Source organism: Choloepus didactylus, chromosome 14 (genome assembly GCF_015220235.1).
Source record: "Choloepus didactylus isolate mChoDid1 chromosome 14, mChoDid1.pri, whole genome shotgun sequence".
NCBI lineage: Eukaryota > Metazoa > Chordata > Mammalia > Pilosa > Megalonychidae > Choloepus > Choloepus didactylus.
The window spans coordinates 40,473,371-40,485,965 of record NC_051320.1 but is presented as its reverse complement, the minus strand read 5'-3'; the positions used below and the strand labels follow the sequence as shown (position 1 = coordinate 40,485,965).

The window sequence follows — 12,595 nt, the reverse complement described above, 5'->3', positions numbered from 1 at the left end:
TTTAATGCCAACTTGTACTCATACAAATGAATTTTATCTACTCCCTCCCCCCTTTTTTTGGTCCACTACTGTGTTGGCTGGTATTTAGATTGATATGTTTGAAACTGCCATTTTTTACTTACAAAAATGACAATTTCATGTAACTCAATAAATAGTCTGTCCAAAAAGCACAGTTACACCAGATCATGGATTTTAAGAAAGTCACTTTTTCTGAGCCTCCAAAGGTAATGTATGTTAGCCCATACAAAAACTACTTCCTCTACTGTCCCACTGTCCATTAATGCTTATGAATGGCCATCTTTTCTTATAATTATGCTACAGTGCCTGCATTCAATACAGAAGTTTAAAAAGGTAGATAGGTATCATTTTTCTCAATAAACACAAATCCACATTGTTTCTTACTGCAATATTCTTTGAAGAGATAAATGACATTCTGCAGAGGACATTTACTCAAACACCTGGGGCAGAGTCAGTATCGTGTCCTGATACAGGTTGAGGTATCAGTACAGCACGGAGCATTAGAGGAGGACAACTAAAATAGCAGGTGATATCTGAGAGCCCAGTTGTCTTCTTAAAGTAGAGGAGTTAAGAGAAAATGTACAAATGCTCGCCCTCTACAAAAGTGACTTTGACTGTGTGGATTATTATTAAATAGAAAAATACACGGAACAGATCACCAGACTTGATGCTGCAGAGAGACTGGGACTAAGTATTTCTACAGGTGGAACCAGTCACTGGCTGGAGCCTGTAAAAGCTTGTGATTAATGAATGTGAGGCAGACCAGTATGTATCTCCATTTCAGGTGAATCTGTATTGGGGGTGTTATCGTTCAGTCTGAACATCACTGCTGTAGCACGGTCCTGATAAGAAATGCTCAATCAGACCATCCTGGTTCTATTCAAGCAGACATGATTCCCAGCAGGAATGTGTGAAGTTATAAATTCCCAATCCATACAAGTTATAGAATTCATATTAGGAAGCTGAGGAGAAAAAAGGCTGGAGGCATTTCAGATGTCAGGCTAGAATTCCCAACAAGCATCAATCATGGAGAAATCAAGAATTGAATGCAATAGTGTCCTCTAGAGAGACTTAGCAATCAAGCCTCAAATCATTATTTTTTTTTAGTGTACATTTGAAAAAAAATATTTTAAACCTAGCTCTTCAACTGGTTCTGTAATGAACAATGTTAATATTTGAGATGTGAAATAATTTAAAAATAAATGATTTCATTCACTTTCACTATGACAAAAATATCATGGTGATAATATAAATACTTATTTTGAATAATTCAGGGTAACTTTGCTGTCTAATTTGTAACAAAGAATTTTAATAATGACACAATAAAGACTTGTGTAAGACAGAATGTAGTAATAAAGATGTGAAGTGACAGTTAAGACAAGCAATGTCCCACCTGTTACAGAAGATCAGACCTATTATCCACATACTTGTTGACCACCAAGTAAGCACCAATTCTATGCCAGTGAAGACTGACCATGTTATTGTTTCTCTCTGCTAATGCCTTAAGAAGTCTTATAATAATTCTATCAAACTATAAATTTATTCTTTCTCATAGCAAGATTTTTAAAGAAAGAAAGGGGTAATACATGAAGAATACAGAAATACTGATGAGAAGACAAATCAGAAAATCAAAATAAGATATTTCTGGCCTCTAGATGATGGCAGTTTAATTCTCTTCCAATCAATGATTGGAGGCTTTGCATAGCATAAAGTGTTATGATGTAAAATATTCTTATAACTGCCACTTTAATAAAAATATTGCATGAGTGACTTAGAAATATGAAGTGTTTCCTAAAAGTTAATAGCAACATATTTTGACTGAATTTAGTTACAAATGAAATACACTGTTATACTAAATTCTATGTGATAGGTCGTACTTTACCCACCTGATGCCCCTAAAGCTTCTTTGGTCTCATCTCCTTATGTTCTGTACTCACTGACCTCCTTCTTGGTCCTCTAATATCCCAGGTACCTCAGGGTTTTGCTCTTCCTCAAACTGTTCAGGAAGAAGTCAAGCTTGCTCTCTCACTTCCAATGGGTGTCCAATCAAATGTCACCTTAATCATGGTAACTTTTCCCAGCTACCCCATAGAAAACAGCAATTCCTACCCCATCTCCCAAAACTCCTTTTCCCCCCTACTTGCTTTATGTTTCTTCACAGCACTTAGTATCTCATGACATATAAATATTATATATCTATTTGTGTATCATCTTCCCACCCCCAGTAGAAATTTGATTTATTTAGTATTGCAGCCCTAACACCAAAGCAGTATTTGGAAAGTAATATGTGGTCAATAAATATATCTTTGAAATGAATGAACTTCAGTAGACAATTATTGATTAATATTGGCAAAGCATTGTATATGCACTGATAATGCTCCAAACAAGTATAAAAGATACCTGGTATGAAACAAACTTAGAGATTAGTGAAGTAAACAAATACTTTTCTCTGTATCAGACAGAAAGTAAAAGTATAAATAAAATTACAACATATCATCTGAGAAGAGGAAAGAGAAAGACAAATTTTGGCATGGAACTTGGAGAGGCCTTTACGAAGGATGTGGCATTTGAATGAAACCTTGAGCAGAGGAGATTTCTGTATGTGAAGATGCAGGTGAAGGCTACTCATCAATAGGGAGATGTATGAGCAAAGGCGTCAAGAGAAGATACGGTGAGTTTTGGGGAACATCCAGTAGCCCAATCAAGGCTAGACATAGATGATATTGGGATGTGTGCTGTGGGTGACAAAGATGTCAATGTCTGTGTCATAGATTAGGTTTGTATGTCATTTTCCCTACCACTGGGAATCTGAGGACACCTTTTTAAAAAACATTTAAACATAATGAGATCCCATTTGATATGGTTTTTTAAAAAAGAAGATTAAATATATGAAAAGCTATTACATATATAGCACCACCTTTTAAATACATTTGTTTTTGTTAAGCATATCATTTTAGAACATAAAAACAATGTATGTATATACAAGTATGTATGGATGGATGGATATTTTTGGTGTATATATATATATATGCCATATTTCTTTCTTCCTTCTGCAGGCAATTATAAATATTCATGTGAGTTCTAGTGCCCTGTGCAGTAAATTCATGCTCACCCATGTGTCTGGAGTACAAGCCCAGGGACACAATCTAGGCAATAAGATACCATCAAATATCTTCCAGGAGGAGAATTGCACAGTGAGGCCTATGTTGTGTAAGCACTGAGGGTAAGAGCTGGAAGACACCTTAGAAAACATCTTACCGGCCCAATGTGCTGATGCTACAGAATAAGAAACTGCAACCCACACAGATAACATTTTCCAAAATTACAAGTAGAAGACTCTGACCAGTATTTGGATTTCTAGTGTAATCTCATCAAATATTTCTGTAAAAAGATGCTTCCACTATGATTGCCCAAACATATCATTAGCAATCAAAAATGAGTATCTGCTCCAATTCAGTAGAATAAAATGAAATATTTCACTCCTAAAAGTAGATTTACACTGTTTTCCCTGCTGTGGTATGGGGATCATAGTATTTTCAAAATTCTGTATTTAATACCAGGGGGAATCTACTTTAGTTTTTCTCTTAATCTGTATTTCAAGTACACATTAAAAAAATTTTTTTTCTGAATGTTACTTTTTTAAAGACAAAAAATATTTTCTCAAGGTCATCTGGCATTTCAGCAAGGGAGGTTACAGGTATAAATGATTTTATACATAATATGCATTTTTGAAAATTTAAAGGTAAAAAACCTGTACATTTTAATAGTCTTATATGCATAAACAACTTGATATTTACATAAATTTTAAAGTAAAATGTTATTTATACTAGTGATGATTCCCACATTAACCTGATTTGTAAAAACTGAGTTCCTGAAACTGTTCTCTATCCGTTTGAGTCTGGCAGGATCACCTTCTGACATATGCAAACATTTTTTTAGTACCACTCAGCAAATGCTGTGGGTAACTGAAAGTCATTATGCAGTTAAGCACAGGTAAGATCTGCTATCTGAATGAACGTTGAAACTGCTTCATTTTCCACAGCAATTGCCCCATGAGAAGCACGGAAAAGGATGCATTTCACTCCCTCTCTCCCTCCTTTACTATTATAAATAACCAATGTAGGCATGAGTGAGGAAAGGATTGCAAAGTCCTACATGAATTTTCAAAGGCTTAGTGCAATTTATACTTTCAAAGATCTCTTACAAGTATTTTTGCTCTCTCTCAACCTCTGAACATAGCCACATGCATCTTTCCTATTCCTTTTGGTTGGATTTTCCAAAAGAAAGTTACAATGTTTTTACTAAAGGAAATTAAATTCAATCTTTAAGGAATGAGGAAATTAAAAAGATGATTTAAATTTTAATTTGATTTTAAAGAAAATCATAAGAATACTTTCCTTCTTTTCCACAGTGAGATTTTCTTAAGTATGGCAATTATTGCCTTAATTGGATTACAATTGCCTTTAGGTGAGTTTATGCCTTTTACGTGATCAAACAAATACCATAAAAGATGTGATTGAAAACGGAAATGTACCAGATTTCTGTGATAGGATAACTTAGTTATTTTTATATACCTCTGTGATAGCAAACAACATCATTACATTCCAGTTTTGCAAATATTATTAGTGTAAGAAATTCATTTAAGGAATCTGCTATTATTGCTAAGCTTTCCATATATTCTAATTTTATTCTATTTTTATTGCTCTCTGATGTTTTCTGTTATATGATTAGGATATAGAAAGAGTTAATGCAACATAATTCAGCTAACTGATAAAATTAAACATAAATAATACATTCAATTTTTTTAAACTGAACTGTTTCAGTCCTCCCTACCGTGCTCATGCCCGTATAATTCTACATCTTCTGACTTGTCTCATGTAATTCACAATTTCTTCCTGCTGCTTAATCGCAGACTTCAGCAAGCACATTTCAGGGGAGGAGATTCTGTACAATTTTTCTGAGAATCTTTTATTTGCCATAGGCATTAAGGTGATGATTGCCCATAAGGAAAAAGAATGAAGGGGAGTATAAAAGATACAGGAGTAAAGGTACAATATGGTTTTCAAGTACATGCATAATTTAGATCCATTTTCGTAGGAGGAAATCACAAGGAAATTAATCAGCCCTTTATGTGTGGACTTTGCACCAAGCATTTTTATAAGGAAAAAGTTACAGTTACCATATTTTGTTTCTCAATCGCAAGAATGAAATGGCATCAAAAGGCAATCAGCTATATAGAATCAGACTGGCAGTCCTAGCTCTCACAGGTTTCTGTGGTGCATAAAACTTCTTTGGACAAGAGACATGTTGGTGAGCAGGTCTTGGTGAAAATGGGCTAAAAAAAAAAAATGCATGCTCAAAAAACAGTAAATTTCAATTATATCTAGGCATTTTGATGGAGCAATTATTGTTGATAGTCTGTTTTTTTTTTTTTAAATGCTTGCAAACATATAAAGACATCATAAGGAATAACCAAAAAGTACAGACCTTGACTATAGAACAAGTTGTAGTTACCAGTCTATGATGCTAAATAGAGTCGACAACAGGCCATTCTGGACTAAACATGGTAGTATTTACTTTAGACAATAGAAAAGATAAAGTGATAAAGAGCTGGATTTACTAGAGAGAAATGTGATTAGAAAGCTTTTCGTAAGAGGCATACTGCTTTACCATAAAACAGAGATTTATTGTAAGACTTTGATTTTCAGCTAAATCCTGATGGCTTTCAGTTCCGTAATCATCTTTGTTCTGGACTTTAGGCCAGGGTAATTGTGCTGCTCCTTTTCAGTCAGAATCAGCTCCTTTCGGGTAGATTGCAGATGACTCCTTTTAACCCTTGGAATGGTGCCTCTAGTAAATTATGTTACAAATATGCCCGGACCGAGAAGTTGGGCAATGAATATTCTGCTAAATATTCAGTTTGTCACTCATGATTAACTCCCTTTCCTCCAGCCTGAACTGTTTTATTTCTTCTGAGAGTTGTAATTGAAAAGGGATGAATAAATAGAAGTTCTAGGCTAGTTTCCAAACCTTTCAAGAGACTTCCAGGAAAGAAAATCTATCACTCCTGGAAAAGCAAGAAAGAGAACTATCCAGTGATCGTGCCTGAATGAAGGATGCTGAGCTGGACTGAAATTGCATTTGATCTGTTTCTCTGTTGATTTTGCCAACCTTTCCAAGGGTTTCCATAGTAACACGTGAATTATTCCCTCTTCCCACAACATCTTTCAAGCATGCCACAGAGATAAACATAAAGGTTAGGGTGAAAAAAACTACAGTATCTTTTCTACTAACAGGATACATCTGAAGAAGTCATGATTAGTCTTTTAAGAAATCAAGTGCGTTTCTCCCACCACAGGCATACGGAAAAGTTGGGTCAGTATTTACTTACATCTCTGGTGTCTGCGTTTGCTTCTGTACATGGTCATTCTGAAAAAATTCGACTTCCTAAGAAGTAATTGGTTTGTCCACGTAGACAAAGAGACGGGTTGTGCTCCTCTCCTGCTTTGCAGTAAGACTGTTGCTCACTGACAGAAGGTAACCAGCAATCACACAGTGAAAGCCAGGGTAATACCATTCTCATAAAATTACAGGGGAGATGCTATAGCCTGTAACTACTCTCTCTAATGCAAATCTTCCAGAGAAAATTGTATCTCCTTTACCTGCCCCCAACCAATCAGTAAAGTTCTATAATAAAATCTGCACTATTAAAGTGCTGCACTTGAAGCAATGTTGAATTAAGAATGGATTTATATATTTAACATGAACAGTAAAATTGAAAATCTAAATATGAAACATGAAAACCCTTGTGTGATATTTACAGAAAATTAAAAAAACTATTGTTTGGGTTCATGTTTCTTTTAGCCACCCTAGACTATTTACATTTGTATTTTATTCTGAAACTCTGCTAAATTCTTTCCTTTTCTGAGCCCCAATGCACTTTGTATGTTTAATTATTAAAGCGATTATCACTTTTAGTTTTGTTTGTCCATTTCACCAAATAGACTGTGCTTCTCAGGCAAAACAAGAATTACATGTTCTCACATTTATATCCTCAGGTCATAGCATAGAAGGAGCACACAATAGGGTTTCAGGCTTGGTGAATGCCTACTATGTGCTAGGCACTCTGCTCCCTCATACAGGAAGCCCTCCATGAATCTTCCCTCATCTCCAGCCTCTGCTGTTCCATTTTAGTCCTCAGTCCTCATTGCTTTCACAGCAGTTGGGGCATATCCTTGTCTGAACATGTTTCGTACTGTCACCTCAGTGCATCAGGGTAGAGACTTCATCTTAAAACCTCCTTTATTCCCTGCTCTGAGAGCAATGCCTGGTATTCAGTGGAAACTCAGGAACACTAACTTTCCTGAACACTCCAAAAGAAGGTTTGGTTTCAAATTCCCTTTACGTGATATTTAGAGCAGGAAATTTGGTTCTTATTTAAAATACAAAAGGACCCCTACACTGATGAAGAATTTCTATGGAATAAGACTTCCTGATTATGCATTCGTTTAATCTTCCAGTCAGGAAGCAAAAGTGGTCTTTTCAACTGCCAAAAACCTTGTTGAATGTTAACAAAGTCAGGCTTTGTATTAATAGCTGGAGACAGCCCATACAGGACTGTTCTTAATAGAAAGATTATTTGGTGTCAAGGACATTTTTATACTTAAATAATTATTATACTTCATAATCACAGCTATCAGTAATCTTTCTACAGGTTTTTGCCTGTATTCCTATCAAGCTTCACTGAATTTTGACTAATAAACTCCACTATTTGGTAAGATGTTTTGTCAGAAACAACTAACGTTATATCTTACTTTTAAGCATAGTCAGTATTTTCATCATTCTACATCCTAAAAGGGTTTCCGTGTGTTTGCTCTAACACTGAGTTTAAAATATTTCAAGAAAATAATACAATTTCTAAAGAAAATTGTATAATTATCATATCCTATTAATTATGCCTTCTTTGACCTAAATAAAATGCACCTCCCATCTGATAGCCCTTACCTGCTTAATTTTTCTCCACAGCATTTATAATCACCTTACATAGTCTATATGATATTTACTTGTTTATTTTTCTGCTTTCTCTTTCCACTAGCACATATGCTCCCTGAGGATAGGACTTCATTTTTTTAAAAGCTGTATGTCCAGAGGATAGATTAGTGCCAGACACAAAGTAGATCTCAACAAATATTTACTGAATTCACTTTTAAAAAATAAATATGGATTCTAAAGGTAATGCAATCACAATTTATGTTTCAATGAATTCAGATTATTGTCCAGTCAATAGGTTTATTGACTAAAGCTAGTCTCCCACAATGTAAGTGTTTCTAAAAATGCAAGTTAACCTTTTGGTCCCGAGGTTAATTTGAATGAACTCATTGATTTGGATGAAATTGCATATTCCTAAAGATGTAAATATATATTTTAAATTTACTGAAAAAAAGTCACAACCAATAGGCAATGTCTCCTCTATAAAAGCTATCTGATGCTTACTTGGACACCCATGCCATCAAAACAACAATCCGCATTACGGTTATCCCTTGCACATCACCGGGTTTAGGGGCGTGGCACTCCCACGATCTGGAAAATCTGAGTAAAAATTTTTTTTTTACTTCTTTTAACTTTAAAAAAGAAATTGTGTATATTTATGGTATTAAAAGATAAAATATGTTGATATTATGCAATACAATACATATATTTCATGCATTTCTGAGTTTCTAAATGTTTTATGGGTCATCTGCTATCGTTTGGGTGTCATCCGTAGCTTCTGCAAAAAAACTCCCCCCAAATTCCCATTTAACAACTTCTGCCGACCACAATATATCAAAACCGCGATGAGGAAAGTCGCAATGTGGAAGGGATAACTGTTTCGTAAAGTATAATTAAATTTGTAGTTTTTCTTCTCACATTGGTGTTTCTCCATTATCTATAATTGGCATCAATTCAAACTTTTTTTTGAAAGACTGTGTAAAATTTACTTAACTCCATTCACACATCCAAGAACCCCCACTTCACCCATCGTCACACATATGCAGATATACATTACAACAGATACCCAGACTCAGGCTCATCAATGCTTGGCATGCCTTTGTCCTCCCAATTTTGTACAGTGCCAACTTTCTAGGTTCCATTTAGGGATTTCTATCTCAGCAACCCATTCCTATGTTAATTTTCTCACCTTGGGCACACTGGACATCTGCTGTTGAACTTTATATCTGGGCCTAGAGGTTTGAATCCTGGATGGCTTTAGACCACCAAAATTTGGGTTCTCAAAAATACCCAGTGAAAGAAAGGTGACTTTATGAGCACCATGCTGCAGTGAGGGTAGGGAAGTGAGAGAAAGACATGGACAGTGGCTGAAGGATGGAAAGGGGTCTTGGTAAAGCAGAACCTGGGAAACCTTCAGACAAAAGAATGGGGGGGAGGACAATGTAGACATAAAGGACAGAGGGAGCTCTCTTCTAAAAGTTTTATATGCATTATCTTATTGAATATTGAAAATAATCATATGATGGAGGTATTTTATTATTGTTATTATTTTCCTCATTTTATGTTTGAGTAAACTGAGGCTGAAAGCCTAAGTGTCTTGGCTGATGCCTCACTAGTAAGGGGAGCTCTCTGCTTCCAAACCAGCTAAACGTTCTGTGCAGTCAGGGCACTCTAACATGCCATTGGGGATTGAAGGGATACTTTGAATAAGTTAGCTGTAGAGGAAACTGGGGATGAGATTACAAAGGGACATGTTCTGTAACAACTAGTGGTGTTTATCTTCTAGGAGGGGTGAATGCAATTAACTGCAGGGCTTTTGACTTGCTGGCAGGGGCATTCAAGTTTGGAACCAGAATTGACACTAGGGACAACAGAGATCTGCTAGGCAATGCAGCAGTGGGACCTTCTCTATCTTATACATGTTACTTGCCCTGCCCCCATTTCCACCAATCCCAATCCTTGTCCTTGCCTCCAAGTAAAACACCCAATGATTATCTAAAGAATATCAAGTATCTCATTATTAGCCCCTCCAGAGATCTGACATTCTGATCTGGTTTTAAAATTGAAATATGTGTTGATTTTTATAAAACTTCTAAGAATCTTATAAAAACATACTATGTAGACTGTATAGAAATATTTACTTCAACTGAGAGATGCTTCCATTTCAGAGAATTACTAGAACAATAAAATAGGAAAGCTGGAAAGGCATAGCAAAAGTTATGTTGCCCAAATTCCTCATGTACAGATGACTGGTCCACAACAAGTATCTCTTTAATAAGCTGGCTGAGTGGGTAACTGAAGGGAACTGAGGTGCGTGACCTCAGGCTACTTGTACCAAGTGCTCCTAGCAGGGATTCAAATCCAGGATTCCATAAAATTAGCCTGGAGCTTTTATCTCTGAACACACTATCTCTAAAATTGTTTCCTTGAGTGATATGCATGATATCTCAACTGTCCTTGGATCAGTTCTTCCTTAGGTTCGGATAGAAAGTTTTCCACAGTTAACTCTTCTCTTATGTCATTCTTATCACTCAATACCATGATGTACAGCTGTGGACATTCATAGTCTCCCTCCTTTTCAAGCCTGCTGTCCCTGTGGTAACTTTCTCCTTTTTTCTTCACAAATGTGAACTCCTCCTTCTTTATTGAAATACCTCTCTGCTAGTACAATTCCTATAAATTCTTGACATCAGATCAACTCTTAGCTCCTTTCAATGATAACAACCAAATAATGTTCAACCCCAGCAAATCATCAATCCATCTTTTCAAAATTAAAAAAAAAAAATCTAAATCTTGTGCGCATGTCTAAATTAAATGATTTGCTGTCTTGCCAAATACTGGAACCCCACCTATTTTCCTGAAGTCAAGTGCTCTCCTGTTAGTGGATGATCTGAAATAGTTAACTAAATATAAGTGGCTATCATATTAAAAATCTTCTTGTCTTTTCATCTAGCACATCACTTTTCTATTATATTTATCTTTGTTCTCCCTGAAGTAAGAGGGAACATAAAACTTCCTAACTTTTGGGCCAAGTTTTCATTTGTTCTATTGATTCAAATTAGGGAAAAGAGTAATTTCCACAATGATGTTTGTTTATACTAGACTGTTCTTGGAAATGATATAAGCAAAAAATCATTTCTATATTCTGCAGTTTTGTACAGTAATTGTTCCTGTGTACTTTGAAAAGACTTTACTTATTTAAAAAAAACAATTGGATTTTATTATTAAGTCTTTCCCCATTTATTTGGACTTTCTCTAGCTATTCAGGCTCTAATATCAAAGAAGTCTTTGACATAATTGGGTTTTTGAAATATTCAATCCAAGTGTTAAACACAGCTAATACATTTCTTCTTTCTAACTCACATTACAATTGATTTATTTTTATGGAATCCCCTAGAGGTGATTCTTTCTGTGCATTCTCCCTTTTGCTGCTTCCCTGTGTTCTGTATGGTTTCAATTCAATCTTATCAAAATTTCATCTTTCTTTTCTTTTAGCCTAAATTTGATTGCTCAGACTCAGTTTTATCTTCTTAGTTGTCTTATCTTCCTATTTATATTTGTAGAAATTTGCATTGTATCAAGAATAATGTTATTCTACCTGTTATATCACACCCTTTGGAAGAGTGCAAATATTTAATGGTTACTAAAATAGTTAGAAAAAAAGACTAAAGCATATAAAATTAAAGTGAGCTTGAATTTGCTACAAATTATAATTAAAAGTCTGAAGTAAATTAGTTATACCTGAGTCAACAGTTGACCAAATGTTGGGTATGTTACACACTAAAGAGCACAAATGTCTCTGGGGAGATGGTCACATAAAAGGTATTATTATCCAAAACAAATTATCTTACAGATATATGAACACAATAATATAGTTTATTAGAGATGGGAATGATGTGGGGGAATTGCTGTGCCGTGTTCACTGGAGGTGCTTTATTTATGAAGAACACTTCCTCACAGTTCACAACTTTATCTCAGACATAGGTCTCCACTGTGCCCTGAGACGAAGAGATAGTACCAAGTGAGTTTACAGGAAACAAGGGTCACAAATTAAAGCAGCTGAGAAGTCACATTAGTTTCCCTGATTATGAAAATTATGTGTAGAATTTCATTATAACTTACAAAATAAGAAACAAATGCTCTGTCATCTGTCTATATCTATCTATCTATCTATCTATCTATCTATCATCTATCTATATTTATCATCTCTCTATCAATCTATCTATCTTAAAAGCCTGGAATTGTGAGATTGTGAGTTGTAGCTTCCAGGCAAAGAAGTGTCCTGGGGTGTTTGGAGGATAAGTCATGCTCCAGTGGCCAGCCTGTGACTAGAGAAGATTCTTAATGAAGCAAAGAAAACCCAGGGCAATGGTGGAGACCATCAAATGGTGCCTAAGGCAGAGGACAGCACGATAGAGAAAATACTTTGTGGAGAAGTCAAGTCCTGATAGCAAAAAGAGCTGATTTCTAGAGCATCACCATTCTTTATTCTTAGGGTAACTCTATCTCAGTCTACTTCTTCCATCAACTTGCCCTAACTCCATTCTTTCAAGATTCTGAACCAGAGGATTGGTTTTATCTTTTTGTT

General features: G+C 35.4%; 1 protein-coding gene across 8 annotated transcripts in view; it reads right to left on the bottom strand.

Annotated features, from left to right (window-relative positions):
- Nucleotides 1-12,595, bottom strand: part of RALYL (RALY RNA binding protein like) — a 727,077-nt gene that overhangs the window by 193,251 nt on the left and 521,231 nt on the right. Inside the window, exon 1 of one of the 8 annotated variants that reach the window (XM_037802771.1) lies at nucleotides 6,410-6,534. The exons of the other annotated variants lie outside the window; for them this stretch is intronic. Coding sequence (XP_037658699.1) covers nucleotides 6,410-6,446 — 37 coding nt within the window. The 5' untranslated portion in view covers nucleotides 6,447-6,534. Of the gene's footprint in view, nucleotides 1-6,409; nucleotides 6,535-12,595 lie in introns of those variants that run through there. 8 annotated transcript variants of the gene reach the window in all.